The sequence below is a fragment of the Cebus imitator genome, unplaced genomic scaffold (genome assembly GCF_001604975.1).
Source record: "Cebus imitator isolate Cc_AM_T3 unplaced genomic scaffold, Cebus_imitator-1.0 Scaffold546, whole genome shotgun sequence".
Lineage (NCBI taxonomy): Eukaryota > Metazoa > Chordata > Mammalia > Primates > Cebidae > Cebus > Cebus imitator.
Window position 1 is genome coordinate 961,150 of NW_016107861.1, and position 17,229 is coordinate 978,378.

At 36.5% G+C, this 17,229-nt stretch overlaps 1 protein-coding gene across 1 annotated transcript in view; it reads left to right on the top strand.

Annotated features, from left to right (window-relative positions):
• The window catches only part of LOC108293746 (BTB/POZ domain-containing protein 9), a 331,141-nt gene that overhangs the window by 43,836 nt on the left and 270,076 nt on the right, over nucleotides 1-17,229 (top strand). The window contains exons 5-6 of the mRNA XM_017515281.2: nucleotides 3,311-3,530; nucleotides 6,288-6,407. Of these exons, the coding sequence (XP_017370770.1) occupies nucleotides 3,311-3,530; nucleotides 6,288-6,407 (340 nt within the window). The remainder of the gene's footprint in view (nucleotides 1-3,310; nucleotides 3,531-6,287; nucleotides 6,408-17,229) is intronic.

Here is a 17,229-nt window from a genome sequence, read left to right on the forward strand (position 1 = left end):
CAGGCGTGAGCTACCATGCCTGGCCAGCACTTTGTATTTTTTCAAGAGCTTTTTTCTCAACTGATAGACAGATATAGGCACTAAGAATATTTATGGTTTGATTTATTTTATTATGATTTGAATTTTCTCATGATCATTCTTCCTATTAAATTCATCACTTAATTATAGATTTTGCAGAAAAATTCTTGGAGTTATATTTTTATCCTGTGAGATACTCACATTATTGTTACCATGAGAGAATTTCCACTTGTGTAGATGTTCTCTGTTTTGAAGTGAAAAATATTCTCAGGAATGAATCTGTATCAAGAGTGGTTAGGAAAGTTTTCAAGTACCCTTGAAATAAACTTCAAAAGAAGACTTAGACTTGTGGTAGAAATTTCATTTCCATTTTAGACTTTAGTCACAGTCACTTGAAACTCTTGTGCCTGGTATGTTATCTTTAGCTTGATAAGTTTTAGTGTTGAAGAAGCTTATGTTTAGAGAAAATCCAGAGGTGGCATATTAGGTGGCATTAGTTTCTAAATCTGAGAGCTTGTTCCTGTCTTGGGCTTAGTTTTTTTATTTTTTATTTTGAGATGGAGTCTCGGCTCTGTCGCCCATGCTGGAGTGCAGTGGCACAATCTCAGCTCATTGCAACCTCTGCCACCCAGGTTCAAGTGATTCTCCTGTCTCACCCTCCCAAGTAGCAGGATTGCAGGCTCATGCCACCACACCCGGCTAATTTTGTATTTTTAGTAGAGACAGGGTTTCACCGTGTTGGTCAGGTTGGTGTCAAACTTCTGACCTCAGGTGATCCGCCTGCCTCAGCCTCCCAAAGTGCTGAGATTACAGGTGTGAGCCACGGTGACCAACCTTTGGCTTAGTTTTGACTTGTGGTGTCAGGACTGCAGGAGATGGTTCTAGGGATCAGCAGCAACAGACTTTGCACCTCCACATTTTATACCTAGCAAGAAGGGAAAACATGTTTATTTTTACCAAGTAGTTATGTATCACTGATTTCTGAAAAGCGTGGATTTGAAGCTTTTGTTTGCCTGCTTGCTTATAAAGTGCTTCATCTCTAGATTGGAGGTGTCAGGAGGGCAGGGCCTATCTCTCTGGAGTTCACTAATTACTCCCAATACCTTGCACATGGTACTGGTACAGAATGAGTCCTCAGAAAAATGCTTTTTGACTGAATGAATGCTTTATGTTACTTTAGCATATATTATCTGTAGTGTAATTTTTATCTGTAGTGTGATTTTTATGGTACCCTTATGAGGTTGGTTGGACAAAGTATTCTTTTTAGATGAGAGACAGATTCAGAGAAACTAACAGGCCTTACTCAAGGGGAGTTAATGATAGAGCCTGAATCTTAAGCTTAGGTTTTTTCACTTTAACATTTTTTTTTCTCTGTCAGACTATTTGTTTCTTTCCTCTGGGTCTAAGGCAATCTTAGAGGGAAGTGGGGATTAGAAGGAGGGGGAAGATATGGCCATCCATCAGAAACCCTTCAAGAGGGAAGGAGCAGAATATTCTGTTAAAAACAGGGACCCTGCAGGCAGACTGCTTGGGTTCTAATCTCAGCTCTGCTACTTGCTGGCTTTGTGACCTGGGGCAAGTAAGTCTGTCTAATTTTTCTCTGCCTCCACTTCTTATCTGTGAAATGGAAGTGATAGTAGTATTGTACTCAAAGGATTATTATGAGGAATAAATCAAAGGAGTTAATATTTGCTAAGTGCTTAGAACAGTGTCTAGCACATCATGTATTATAGAAGATTTGTTAAATAGGAAGAATATGGATGATTATCACACACTAATAGAATTTAGAAAGTTATAAATCGGTAACACGTAAACTTCTGATGGTAAGAAGTTACTAGGATGTTTTCTGTATTTTTGCTGGGTTGCCACAGACTTTTGCTTCCATTTTAAACTTCCATTTTTCAGCTGCAACTTGTTGTCCTCTTCTGGTGCCACTCTCTACTCATCTTTATTTGAAATTTAAAAAAAAACAACAAAATTTCAAGAAATCTCAATGATGAATTACTATCTTTTTACCAAGAACCTGATTATAGCCCACACTTTGCCCTATTCAAATCACGCAGCCAAGATATATGTGTGCTGTGAGAATTTGGCTTTTTTTTTACAGTCTGTAAATTTGCATAGTTCTCTTATGTGCTTTTTAATATGTTTTCTTAATAGTAATGGCTATATATTTTGAAAAGCTTATATGTATGAGTAGAGCTCATAATATGCTTTGCAAACATCATCTCATTTAATTCTTAAACAGAAACACTTGGTGGATAGACATGGCCCTATTGAGAAATGGAAGTTGAGAGAAGGAAACTTCTCCAAAGTGATGCACCTGGCTGAAGGTGGAGCCAGTGTTTAATCTCTGACTCTTCAAGCTCTTAACATCTTTCTGTAGCCTCTTGTCTTTCCATGGAGAGTGTCAGTTTTAGAATGTTAGTACCTGGAAGATAGGTTCCAGATCTGTAAAGCATAATTTACATAGAGGACTTCAGAGTCCCAGGCACAGTTGGTACTTAATAAATGTAAGTTGGTGAGGGAGGAGATTTACTAATAACCAAAATACTGATTTTCATGACAGACTATCAGTTTTCATTTTTAAAAATTCTCAAGTGAAGAAAAAATATATCTTCCTTTAAACAAGCTTGTTTTATAAGCTAGATTAATTGATTCAGCATATTCATGTATGACTAACACCTATGCAATATCAAACCTTTCTTTTTCTGTTGTTTTGTCAGATATCTGACCTGTTTGCTTTGCTTTTATACATTGTCCTCAGTCCAGATGGCAGGCACAGGTCATCTTACATGCTATTTTTTATTTAGTAGATATTAAAGTTACTAATAGAATGAACTCAGCAGAGCTGATTTATTTGTCCTATTACACGCCTTTTCTAGTTTTATTAACTTTTGAAAAATAACATTAGTCTCAAGGACTTTGTGGTTGTAATACTAATATTAAATTTAAACTCTGAACAGTGTTCTGTTTTGTTTTGTTGCGAATAGGGACAGGTTCTTCCCATGTTGCCCAGGCTGCTCTCAAACTCCCGGGCTCAAGCAATCTACTTGCCTCGGCCTCCCAAAGTTCTGGGATTACAGGCCTGAGCTACTGCACCTGGCCTCTGAATGGTGTCTTAATCCTCATAGATGTTCTGTATTTTCTATCCTCATAAACTTGCCTGTGCTGTTCTTAAATGCAGATGCTAGAATAAACTGGAATGCTAAAATTGTATCTTTTTTCAAAAAATATAGAATAATTTAATAAACAGTCACTAACCCTGGCTTTTTTCTATTTTTAACTGTAGTACCAGAAGAAAACATTGCGACTATGAAGTATGGAGCCCAGGTTGTAAAGGGGGAGTTGAAATCGGCCTTATTAGATGGTGATACTCAAAATTATGATTTGGATCATGGATTTTCGAGGCACCCAATTGATGATGATTGCCGTTCCGGCATTGAGATTAAGCTAGGTCAGCCATCCATTATCAATCACATACGGATACTCCTGTGGGACCGAGATAGCCGGTAAGTGATTAGCATGATTTAGAGAGAAGCTGACATTACGTTTGACTGAGATGACCTAACTTTGTAGCCATCTACTTTGGTTTTACAGATATGATGGTTTATTTCTTTGTGATCATTCTGCTATCTCTCGAAGGTTAGTTTTGGGAAAAGAGTTAAAGAGTATATTTCTTTAAAATAAATATGCTTTTTAAAAATTATTGTAAAAATAATGTGTTTATTTTAGAAACTGTAGAAAATATAGAAAAGCACATAGAAGAAAATAAAAATTGCTAGTAATCTCATTACCCATTATCTTCATATGTATCTACCTAGTGTTTTTTTCAGTTATGCGTGGACATACACACAAAACAGAAACCTGCACGTAGTTTTATAAAATGAAGATTAGACATACAAAAAGCTAATTTTACTTTTAAATTAATACATTGTAAACATTCTACCCTTTAAAAAAATTCCTCTAAAATGTATTTTTAATAGTTATTTGTTATTCTACCATGAGTTAACGTTATTTACTTGATTCATTACTTTTGGCTATTAGAACCTTTTAAGTTCATTTTACCCTATGGTGAAGAGAAACATTGTATTAGTGTATAGGTAAGTATTATCCTCAAAACAAAAGAAATTTGTGAAAAAATTCAGTGAACTCTAGTTTGGGAATCCGCTCAGTTTCTCAGGGGTTCAGGATTCTGCCTTTCTTCCAGCCACTGTGATGCTTCCACCCCTTGTGGCCTGTGGGTTCATCCTTAGTGGCAAAATTACCAGAGCAGTATGGGTGACAAGGACTGAACTGTTTTCCTCATTGCATTGCTGTTTATCATAAACCTCAACCCTGCATACCCAGAAACTGTGTCCCACATATACCTCTTTAGATCTGGGCATGAAGGGCCTAAATAGTAATCATGGTGATGCCCTGAAAACCTTACAGTACGGTAGTGTGTTTCTTCTGTTAGCACCACTGCCACCACACTGGCCTTTTGGGCCATTCGAGCCAAGTATGAGGGGAAGCGATATGAAGTGTGAATCAGCATTTCCCATTTGCATGGGTGTGTGAGATCCCCAGGTTATCTTTTCCTGTTTCCTTTTTATTAAGAATATATTTTCTGATATGTATCTTATTGGATATAATTTGATGTTTTTAATTGGCAAAATGGAGCCAATCCACATATTTCATTTCCAAGAGTCTCTGATTAATAACTGCGTAATCGTAGTACATATATTGCAATACTTTCATTACGTATTATGTGGTGGACACTGTTCTAAAAGCTTTACATATTTCACTCATTTAATAGTGAAATTATTATAAAAGTATTAAAAGTTTAGTATGTTTGAAACAAAGTGGTTGTCATCGTTTCTGTGACGTTAAATATTTACAGGCCACGTTGTTTTAGTATGTGCATTACATTCATGGGGGATTTAACTTTACCACCTAAGTGTTCTTTCCTTACACAAGTTGTTATCATTCTAAGCAAAGGTGAAAAATTCAGAATCTGAAGCCAAAAAGATTCTGACATGTTGTAAAATTATATCCTGCATTACTGATAACCCAGAGAGGTTCAATAAAAGGTTATAACCAGTTTGAGACTGAGCAATAAAATGAATGGAAGTGAGGGGACAGCAAAGAAAATGAAGGGATGACACAAAATAAGCTGACCTTTTCTGGTCACAACTGTGGGTTGCAGGCTGACATTTATGGTTACCTAAATCTTCCAAGATTGTTTCTGTTGATATTACAGTACAAGTAATAACTGCATCTCAAATTTAAATTTGGCTTATGACAGGGGAATATAGATTTGTTCAGGATGGGACCTGCATGTAATGGCTCGGAGTAGCTGACTAGTGGAGGATGATAGGCTGTTTTCATTACTGCCAGATTATCAGCTGGCAAGTTTTAAGTTGTACCCGTGCATTATCTCTTGATCGATGTCATTTATTTTTTTATTTTTTATTTTTTTTTGCAGGTAGCTTGTTTGTGTGGGAGGGTAGGAGACTGGGAGGTAGCAGGAGATAAGCTGCCTTCTGTGGGGAACCATTCCAAGTTGGCTTTCTTCCTTAGCGGGGTGGCTGAACACCGTGGCCAGGGAAGGTAGAGGGAGAAGTTATACCTCCTACTTCTCTATTTTCTGTTCTTTCTGTCTCTCATGGCATCATTAGTCTTCAAATATGGTATAGGTGAGGCATCCTGACCATGTTTGAAAAAGAGTAAATATCTTGATGTGCCAAGCATTGTGCGGGACCCTGGGGATATGAATATAAATACAGTATGGCCTTTGTTCTTAAGCAGCTTATGATTTGAGAAGGCAGACAGACAACCTGAGAGAGAATTTCAGTGCTTTGTAGGTGAAAGCTATAACATTCTCTTGTTATTAGAATTTGATTATGTAGAAAATGTAGTTAGTGAACTCTGTATTTTTTGTACCTTTTAACATTTTATTTTATTTGTTAACTGCTAACCTAGAGAAAAACCAGATAATCAGAACATACACACTGGCATTCAGAAATCTCCTCCGGTCCTGGCCATTGCCAGGGAAGACTCCAGAACTATGTCTCATGGCCTTCATAAGAAGAATGCAGCCTCTAACAATAACTATGCTTTCAGTGTATCACAATGAATATTACCATTCACTGTGTAGCCCAGAGTTTAAAAAGCATTCCACTTCTCAAATGTTCCCTGTCCCTTCTCATTCATTCAGTATAGCTTTGTATTGTTATTTTAATGCGGTTTTTTTTTTTTTTTTTCTGCTTTCTCCTTTTGATTCACAGGTCTTATTCATACTTCATTGAAGTGTCAATGGATGAACTTGATTGGGTCAGAGTGATAGATCATTCACAATATCTGTGTCGTTCTTGGCAGAAATTATATTTTCCAGCCCGTGTCTGCAGGTTAGTTCTCAGTGGTTAATACATGATTTTTATTTTTATATAAGGAGATTTGGACTTTGAGAAGCAGAACTGCATTTTTCATCTTGAAAAAAGAGTTTTTCAGGATGTCAACTAATAAACATATCCTAAGTAAAAAAAACTTAAGAAAGTATGGAAAATGATGCATCTTAGTATTTACAGTGTGTTGTGGAACTATTTATATAGCATGTCTTGTATGATATATATATGTAGTATACACGTGAATGAATGAGAAGGGACAGGGAACATTTGAGAAGTGGAATGCTTTTTAAACTCTGTGCTATACAGTGAATGGTAATATTCCTTTTGATACATTGAAAGCATAATTATTGTTAGAGGCTGCATTCTTCTTATGAAGACCATGAGACATATTTCTGGAGTCTTCCCTGGCAATAGCCAGGACTGGAGGAGATTTTTGAATGCCAGTGTGCATGTTCTGGATATCTGTTTTTTCTCTAGGTTAGTGGTTAACAAATGGGGTTTGACAGAAGAGGTGTTTAAAGTGGGGTTGCATTTGGGGCAAATTATGCTTAGCTAGTGGGGCTCTAGGCTCAGACCGTCTCTTCAGCCAGAGAACCTCTGCTTTTATTGTTGTTATGTGTTGTAGCCCTCGGTATGGTTGTCTTTTAAAAGTATCAAAAAGCTACTGTTTTAATATTTCATCTTCTCTCTTTAGGTATAATATATCATTTAAAATTTCTGAAATTTTATAAAGCCTATACAAATTAGTGAATTTGTTTAGGTGATGAAAGGCCCCTGAAGTTCTGTTGTTTTTTTCTGTTGTAGTTTTCTCACTGGAAATTGCCCTTAGATGTTCTTTACCTTAAAGTCAAAAGATTGAAGGTAGAAAGTGATTGTTTGCTCAGGTGTGTCAGGAAGATAAGGGAGGGGATATGGTGAGTGTAAACCAGGGAGAATATGGGGCTGGCCCCTCACCCAGTGCCTTCCCCACCCTTACCCATGACCCCATCTGATCTCCCACTGTGGCTGATTGGGAGCAGATGGGAAGGCACCACAGCACTTAGTCTCTTGGTCAAAGTTACTCTTACACTTGTGAAACTTGTGGTCTAACAGCAAGAGGCTGAATTTTTTTCCTCCACTTAGGAACTTTACAAAACTGTTCAGCCTCTGGTACAGCAAAAAATGTTGCCTATATATATTTTTTTTTATTGGTATGACTGGACACAATATTGTTATTCAGGGATCCTCTTGTGTGAAAATGAAGAAAATCAATTTTGTTTCCCCAAAGACAGACTAAGGTGTCTCAGGTCTGGCAGGTGCTCTTTTATCAGAGGAGTTTTGAATGGATTAAAATAAGAGGGACAAGAAATTGTGTGAAGATTCCATATCTCAGAGCTGCCTAGGGATACTTCCGGAGTGACGGAGGGATCCCCACATGGAGGAGGAGATTGATGCAGACTCAGGTTATTACCGTTGTCTCTGATTAAAACACAGGCAGCATAACAAAGCATCTGATATGGATTGAAGGACTATGTGTTTGCATTTAATTTGAAGCAACAGGAACACGACTCCTACAACAAATCATCATGAATATAATAACACCAGCCATGACAGTCTATGTGCTTTACCCACCTGAAAGTTCCTTGTATGTATGGAAACATGTGCCTTCGATCATGATCTCTGGTTTTTAGAAAATATACTTTACCTTTATATGTTAGTGAGCATTATGATACTCTTCTTCCCTTATGTTGTCTTTCCTGCGTGGCCTTGACTTTGTTGGCATAGCTGTTATGTGTTTAGGAGTTTGCTGTATTCATGATGCTCGTTTTTGTCTTGGTATAGCCAGCTCCCTATTGTGGTTGAAAAAAACAGAGCCACGGTGATGTTAGAGATGAAGATGACTAGAAAAGGAAGGAGTCTTGATACCCATGTTAATACGAATGTTTTAAAAATTATAACCGCTTTATTATATTAATTACTATTTTCCTTAGTAAACTACCTTTTTTACTAGATTATAATTTTGATAGTGTTTAAAAATGAACCTAAGAATATGTCTCTCTTGATTATCTGAGGATGTCTTGGTGTTTCTTATCTTCACAATTATTTATTGTCTACCTAAACAATGTACTAACTACACTTCTTCCAAGAACTTTGCTGGGCAGATACATTCTTTACTTTATTTCCTTAGCACGTAAGTGTTCAGTTTGCATTATGTTAGTTAATTTGCATGTTTGTATGTCAGCTTTGTTCTTTAGTGTCCTTTGCGTGTTTATCTTGCCTCTGACACTAAAATTACAAGCTCCTGGAGGCAGGGAGTATGGATTCTAATCTTTTAGTATTCTTGCACAGTGCTCAGACTGTGACCTTGTATGCAGTAGGTACTCGATAAATGTTAGCACAGGTTTCATGGTGCCAAGGTAATGACTGTGCAATGAAGAGAGATTGATTGAACATTAATATGTACATTATTCATTGGGACTTTTTAATCAATGTATTCATTAATACATATATGAGTGCTGAAAAATTCTCTGTAATAGTAAACGGATATGAACTGTTTGCAAAGGCTACTTTGTTTTTTACTTCAGGAAACCGAATTTGGAGGTTAATCCTGAAGGATGTTAGTGTCATGTGTTGATAAAGATTACATCTAATACATTCACAAAAATGATAACTTATGAATGGGAAATCTGAGATTACCCTGTCTTCTCTCTGAGTTAGGCTAAACTGCATGTAAATCAGAACCGTGTAGTAGAAAAACAATGGACTGTGGAGTTAGGTAGAGCTCCTGTCAAATCTTTGTTTCACCTCATTATTTGTGTTATGATAAGATTGTGCCTCTCTGAGCCCCAGTATCTGCAGCCATAAAGAATAGGAATAACAACACCTCTTCATGGGGTTTGATGTGAGAGTTAGATGACAGTGTATTGACATCTATGGGGCACAGTTCCTGGTAGAAAGGAGGGGCTTAATAAATGGCAGTCATTTTTATTATTTTTCCTAATTTTAGAAACTCCTGACTGGTGTTTGACCTTCAAAGAGAGTCATCCCTGCCATCCTTGTTGGTCATAATGGCTCTCATTGTGGGGTGACTCTCACCTCAGGAGCCTAGTCTTTTTGGTACTTTGTATTGCCAATCCATATGTATAATCCCAAACATGCCTTAAATAGTTTTATCTTAACAACCTGCTCATCTTAGTATGTGTCTAGCAGTTTTCATGTATTTTGGTTGGTAAAATATATGTAACATAAGATTTGCCATTCTTCTATCTTCTGGAATGTAATTCAGTCAGCATTCATCTCACCAAGATAGTTGATGTTATCAAATGGCAGATAACGTCAGGCTTCAAAGCCAGTGTGATTTTGCCAGCCATGGTAATGAATGCAGGGAAATGGTCTGCTTTGCCTTTCTGGACTCTTTAGGAATGTTTGTGGGTTAAGTGGAGATTGCTCTATGTAGCCGGAAGCTTAGACCAGTTACCCGCTTCTTCAGCCTTTAACTGGAGATGGAGAAAAGGGACTCATCAATTCATGTTCATTCTTTCATATGCTTTGAGAACCATGTTATGTCTTATCAGTCTTTTCTTTCTCAGGAAATGCAATTTCCACTTTACCCATAATCTGTAACCTTCATATTGCCTTCTTGGCTATTGGTAAACTCTCTCCCAGTCCTTTCCACAGCTTTCTTAGATGATCGAGCCTAGTACTCAAAAGAAAACCCTAGTAAGGAATGGTGAATATCGAGTACCCTGTGGGTGCTTTTAAAATTTGGAGCTGTTCCTTTTTGCAATATTGCTGAGAAATGAGAAAACATGAATGTGAATGGATAGAAGCAGAATTCAAAGTGTGCATGTGACTGGTGGCTGGAATTGCAAGTGGGATCTTGGTCTAAATCCTGGGAGTTGGGAGAGAAGAAAGCGGGACTGAAAGCAAAGTTCTCAAGGTTATGTTTATTGAGAGAGTAAAGAAGAGAGTAGGTGGGAGAGGTATTTACCTCAGGGGCTGGTCAGAGATAGAGGAGGAGTAGGAGCATTGTTTACTGGAGAAAAGGCCAGACAGGATGTTGACATGGGTGTAAATTGACAATTTAGAGCATGGCATCAGAGAGATGAACTTGGTCAATAAAAAACTGGGTTTCTTTATTTCCATTTTTAAAAAATTATCAAAATGGAAATATCTCTCATTATAAAGTTATAATGTAGTATATATTTTAAATATTGATAAAACTTGCCCTCTGGAAATGTTGTACCCAATTTTTATCAATTGCATATAAAAATGCCCCTGTCTGTGAACCTTCACCAGTGCAGACACTGTCACCATTTTACCAATGTAATATATAATTTGTTTAAAACAAAAGTCCTATTTGAATTTCTTTATTGGTGAGTTGAAGTATCTTTTAATACTGGCCATTTGTTTGTTATTTATGAAAAGCCTGTTTTTGTCTTCTGCATATTTTTCTTCTGAGATAGTTATCTTTTTCTTTTTGTCTTGTGAGAATTTTGTATCAATCCATACATATGACATTATCCTTTTGCTTGTCGTATGTGAAATGTGTTATTCATTTTTAGTGTTTTATTGGTACTTTTAGCTATGTAAAATTTTACTTTTAAAAAATGTGTTCAAATCTGTCATCTTTTTAATGTTTTCTGGCTTGGTATGATTAGAAGATTATTCCTCACTCTAATATTAAAGAATGTTAAATATATGTATATTTTTTCCACTACATATTTTTTTTAAAGCTTTATATCTAAGTATTTAATACAGTCAGGATATTTTGTATATATCTTTTCAGGTAAGGATAATCAGTTGACTAAAATTTATTTAATGATCATTTCTTGTTATCCTAAAGTATCATCCATATTTATCATGAGCTGGATTCTAGCATGTATTTTACTTAGTTCCGCTAATTTCTTTGATTCTTCCTGAAAGCATTTTAGTTATTGTAGTTCCCTTCCCTCCTTTTTCTTCTTTTCTTAGAATGAGAAATTGTAGTGTGCCATATGTATCATAGAAAAAAAATAAGAGTATCATGGAGCATCTGCTAGCCTGTCTTCTGGTTGCAGTGGTCACATTAGAGGCCATAAGTGATGATAAACATCTCACTAGAATGGTTCTACTTCCACTCACAACAAGAAATTTAGGCATGTTTCACCAGCTAAGGAAATAGATTTCTCTTTATTTATTCACTTGTCACTCACCGATTCAACAAATAAGTGCCTACTTTGTGCTATTGGTGTACTTGATATTGAAGCCACAACACTGAAGAGGACTACCAAGGTTTCTGTGCTCTTGGAATTTGGGAGAAACAGATATAAACAAACAAATGATAAGAGCACATCAGGTAATTGTAAGTGTTGCGAAGATGGTCCTGTGATAGTAGTGGAGGTCAGCAGCGAAGGGTTATTTTAAATAGGGTGGTTAGGGAAGGCCAGAGACGGGGTAGGTGTTTTAAGCTGAGATGAAGGGGGTTATATTTTCTGGTCATTGTTTTATTTATTTATTTATTTATTTTTGTTTGTTTTTTAGACGGGCTTGCCCTGTCACCCAGGTTGGAGTGCAGTAGTAAAATCTTGGCTTACTGCAACCTCTGCCTCTTGGCCTCAAGTGATCCTTCCACCTCAGCCTCCTGGGTGGCTGGGACTACAGGCATGTGCTACCACACACAAATAGTTTTTTTGTATTTTTAGTGGAGGTGGGGTCTTTCCACGTTGCCCAGGTTGGTCTTCAACACCTGGACTCAAGCGATCTGCCTGCTTCAGTCTCCCAAAGTGCTAGGATTACAGGTGTTAGCCACCATGCCTGGCCCATTGTATTAGATATTTACACAGTATGTGAATATTTTCTTTGGTGTACACTTAATGTTATTCGGAAGCAGCTGGTCTATTGTAGGAGACCTTATTAGATGAATACCCTAAGTTTACTGCATGTTGGTGTATGGCATTTTAATCTCATTTATTGCTACTATACATTCTTCTAGGCCCCCCTCATTACTGCTGTCAATAGATACAGCATATTTTTTTTCACCTGTTCTCATTAGATTATAGTACCTGCACAGTGCTATAGATCTACATAAAGCAAATGAGAAAACAAGCATTGCTGTTTATGGAAGCATTCTTTCCCTACCATATTAACACTTGTATAATGTGTGTCTTCTTTCATTTCTCTTTTGTTCCCTACATCTCCATCCCTAAGTGGGCATTGATATATTTATGTACTTTTAAAGGCAGACACTCTTACATTATTCAGTGTTTACTAGGTTGCTTTAGAATCCTAGCTAGAATAATGCTGAGTCTTTACTTGCTTCTTGTGACCGGAGAGCTTTGCAATTCAAGAAATGCCTTATTCAGATGTAAAAGAAACAGGAATAGTTTCATTAAAAAAAAAATCGTTTTAGTTCATACTTAGTTTGAATTGTCCATCTGCCTACAACCTTGATATTATAATTGAACTAGCAAGAGCAACCCTGCATAGAGGAACATTTTTCTTCTAAGAATGCAAAGCAAAATGTAGCCACATGGTGTCACTAAATTGTAACACTTTTACTCTAAGCTAAAGAGAATTTAAAAATTGCTTTTTTACACCATCATATTTAAATATAAATTGTTCTGAAGGTCTGTGATTTGTGAAATAACATGTGAAACTATTTGTACTATTTAAGTCTTCCTGCTGATGTGGAGCATTAATTATGCCCAAAGTCCAGAGGTATATATTTAGGTGCTTGCTAGCTAGCTCTTGAGTTGTCATCTGCAAGGCATAGGAGAAATGTGGGCTTCTGTAGTCCAGTTATTCAGTTTCATGCAAATAAGCTTTTTTAACCTTCCTTTGGAATTTTGAAATAGAGGAGTAACTCAAAGGAGATAGGAGATAGATTCTCTAAATATTTAAAAGGAATCAGAAAACAGAAGAAAGGAGGAATAAGGATAAAGAGAAACAAGATTACAGGACCTCAGAAGAGGGATAGGAAGGGAACAGTGTAACATTTATTGAACATCTTGTATGGGTCAGGCACATCTCATTACCTTGTGTAATTCTTACAATAGCCCTGTAGAAGAAAAACCACTACCTTAATTTTACAGATGAGGAATTTGAGCCTTACAAAAGCTAAATTTGTAACCAGGTCTGTCCGACTCCACATTACATTGCTGCTGCAAGAATCATGGAAAAGAAATAACTCTACCTTAGAGTCGGAGAAGAAGGCATTGAGCCCAGATGAAGCTCTCTTGCTGCCTCTTTGGAAGTAGCAGTTTCCAGCAGTCCTGTAGGGGAGGGCCTGCTGTGGCCAAATTCTGCTAGGGCTGGTCACAGCCACCCAGACTGCACACACACGTGTACTAGTAACGATGACGAACAACCTCTGGGGATGTTTTCTGTTTTAAAATGCTCCAAAGGGAGTGCAGCAACCGTTTATCTAGGTATGTTTTGTCAGTTTGTCTGTAGAGCTTTGAATTTTTCTGCCCCTTAGTTCTCCATAAGATCATTTAAAAATATTATTATAGAGTGAATCTAATGTTCTTAAATCCTGGCTTGTTTTGATTCAGCTGTGTTTAGAAACAAATTGCACATATTTTGAAATTTTTCTTTGCAAAATCTCTTCACATCTTGAATTGCTTTTTTTTTTCAGTTGGGAAATTTTCTGTTTATTATTTTTACCTAGAACCCTTTTATTAGGGGGGAAAACATAACAATAACAACAAAAAATTAAAAAACCCACTGTGCTTTATATTCAGTAAGAACTTTGAGAAATGACTGTTTGTCCTTAAGTTATTCAGTTAAATCCAAGCTTTTTTGTTTTGTTTTGTTTAAAGAATAATAACATGTTAAGCTTCTTTTGTATGAGAAAATAGAACAGGGTTGCCCTTTTCCTTTGCATTGTATAATTCTAGAATATAAATTAATGTCTTAATAAGCTTATTGCATGAGACGATGTTACTAGCACTAATAACCTGTTGTTATTACCACAAATAACCATTGTCTGTTTTTCATTCTGAAAAGGCAAAAACTATATTTGCTTCTGCTAACAGTTGCTTCCCACGCAGTTAGGCCCAGGATTAAGTTTAGGTAGCACCTTCCATGTTGACCATCAAACATCTTTTTTCTCATATTTTTCTTCTTCTCAATACTCCTTTATTACTTATGAGACTTATTCATTCAGACATTCATGCAAGAAACCTTTATTGAACACATGCTGTATTGCAGGCACCTCGTTTAGGTGCCAGGCATAAAAAGATAAGCAAGACCCAGTGGCTGCTCTCAAGAATTTTATGATACAGTTTTTGCCCTTCTAGGCAAAATAGTGAATAAACAATGTTCCGTGTATTCAGGACACTTAACCTAAGGTTGACTCTGCACTGGACTTAGCCAAATCTAAACCCTTTCCTCAAAGCTCTCCATCATTAGGTCCTTCTGCTTCTATAGTGTCATACTTGGTTCTTACAAAAATACCTTTTTTGTCTCACTAATCAAAACTGTCTATTTACTATGTAAATCCTCAGAGAATGTATGTAAATGACAATCTTCTCTTTCTGTGTTACCTTGTATAACTGTGTCAGGTATCTAGGAGTTACTTGGTTATAGTTAAAGCTATCCCTTTTAAGACTTCTTTCTCCAAGATTAAAAGACTCCCTGTGAAGAACTGTAAATTAGGTTGTCACATAAAATAGTAAAAATTCCCAAGAAGTAAATAAAGTCCCCCACTTTGGAGCCAGGACTTGAGCTACTGTCTTTTGCTTAGAAAAATAATACATTTCATAGATATTTCATTGTTGGGTACATGCTGCATGTGAGGAAATGAATGTGAGTCTATCAGGTTTCCTATGCGAAATCTCCTTTAGGAGTCCGTTTTGGTGTACTTCAACTCTCCCAACACTTATTTATGAAACTTAGGAAATCCTGAAGCAAGGAAGGAATAGAATGCAAAGCCATCTAGGACTTGGGGGCTTCTAAATATGAGCCAAGAGCCTCCAGCACAAGGAACACAGACAAGAGTGAGCTATGGATCTGGGAATGGAACCCAGGAATTAATGAAACTGGTGAGGAAGTTTCCAGGACCTTCAATCCAGCTTCTGAAGTGAGTAAGAAAATGCAGTCCATGAAATAAAACTTCATTGATTGCTTTTTGGATAACCAAGAAGATGGAAGGAAAATTAAATCTTGTAGATAAACAAACTTAGATACAGATTTTGTGTGTGTGAATTACATTATCATTTTTCTATCCTGCTCACTTTGAAAATGGTACTCTTAAAAAGATATTGTTGAGTAAGTAGTAATTCTCTCAGTGAAGAGTTAAATCTTGTACATTCAAATTTCACCCCATACTACTTAACAATGATTGCTCTGACCTTTCATAGTATTTATAGCTTGAATCACCCAATTAGCCATTAATTATATATCTTGTATACTGTTAAAATCATTTTGCAGTTCCTGGACCTTGCTTTATATTCCTTTGATAGTAGTGGCTCATTAGATATCTTGTTGAATCTCTTTAGCTCTCTAAAATCCCTGAACACAGGTATGTGGTTAATAATCTATTTTTCTGGAAAATATCCTTTTAACACTGCTATTTTTTGCCAGTGTTAGAAGAAAATAATAGGAAACAACATTTTATATTTTTTTTCCCACAGAAAATATGTTTAAAGAAAACTGTGTGTACAAATACCATGGTTAATAAAATCATCAGAGCTTTCTCAGTTATCATTATAAATGGTAGATGTTCCCTAGATCAGGGTGCTGTCTGTGGATACAGGGTTAGCTCAGGGGAGAGTAGACCAGAAGTAAAACCAGATTGCTTGTCGGCTGCCAGAAAATCTGGGCAGAGTGCCAGGTCTGGTTCACCTTCTAAAAATTCATCTCCCATTATGAAAATATAGGGCTCAATCCCTGCAAGGAATGGTGGTAGCATGAGCACTTGGGCTTCCTTCAGCCCAAATCACTTTATAGATGCGAAGAACGGTGTAGGGAATGGATTGGAGTGGACTGTTGGCGTTGACCTCATTTAAGAACTGTAATATTTTCTTTAGTGGCCTTACTTAATTATGATTTAAATTATAATTTCATAAGTTAATAATTGTTCTTCCAAATAATGTGGGTCATATATACACATGAATATGTTCTTCTTGATAGGAAGCTATAGGTTTAATTTCTAATAGTCATAGAAATTCTGTGCACATTATGAAGCTATTAGAATGTAACAGCTGTTTTAGTTCATCTCATCCTGCAAAAGAAATGTGATGCAGACTAAAATGATCAGTAATTATGTATTTTGTAAGCTAAACCTTCAGTTACAGAAAGAACTAATTTACACATTAGTTACTGATAAAAACTACAGTATGCTGTGAGTTTCAAAGTTAGTGTTATCTCCTGCCTAAGACTATGAAAGTGAAATCTGTGCCAAAAGACGTTTTTCCTTTTTTGAAATCCTCTTTTGCATTGCCCATTGTAATTTTGGACTTGCAAATCAACAGTAACGAAAAACTGCTTGATATTTTTCTAAGGAAAAAAATTAGAAGGACTGTTAGAGGGAGTAGGATTTAGAAGGACTTTATTTTATGTCTGTTGATCAGTGGCTACCATCTGCCTTCCATTTAATGTTGTAGAAGCATGCATGCGTTTCCCAGTTCTGAACAGATGATGTGCATGGTTTGTTGAGATATATGTGTATTCTGGATGTGTGTGTGTATGTATACCTACAGTGCTTAAAATCACACTTGAAGTGTAAAACAGATAATGAGTCTCCATTTGGGGCTCATTTGCATATTCAGCTCTTGTACACAAAACAAAAGACTACAATGACACTGATTTTCTTTTCTACTTGAGAATCAGTACTAACCAGCTGTCAACACATATTTTG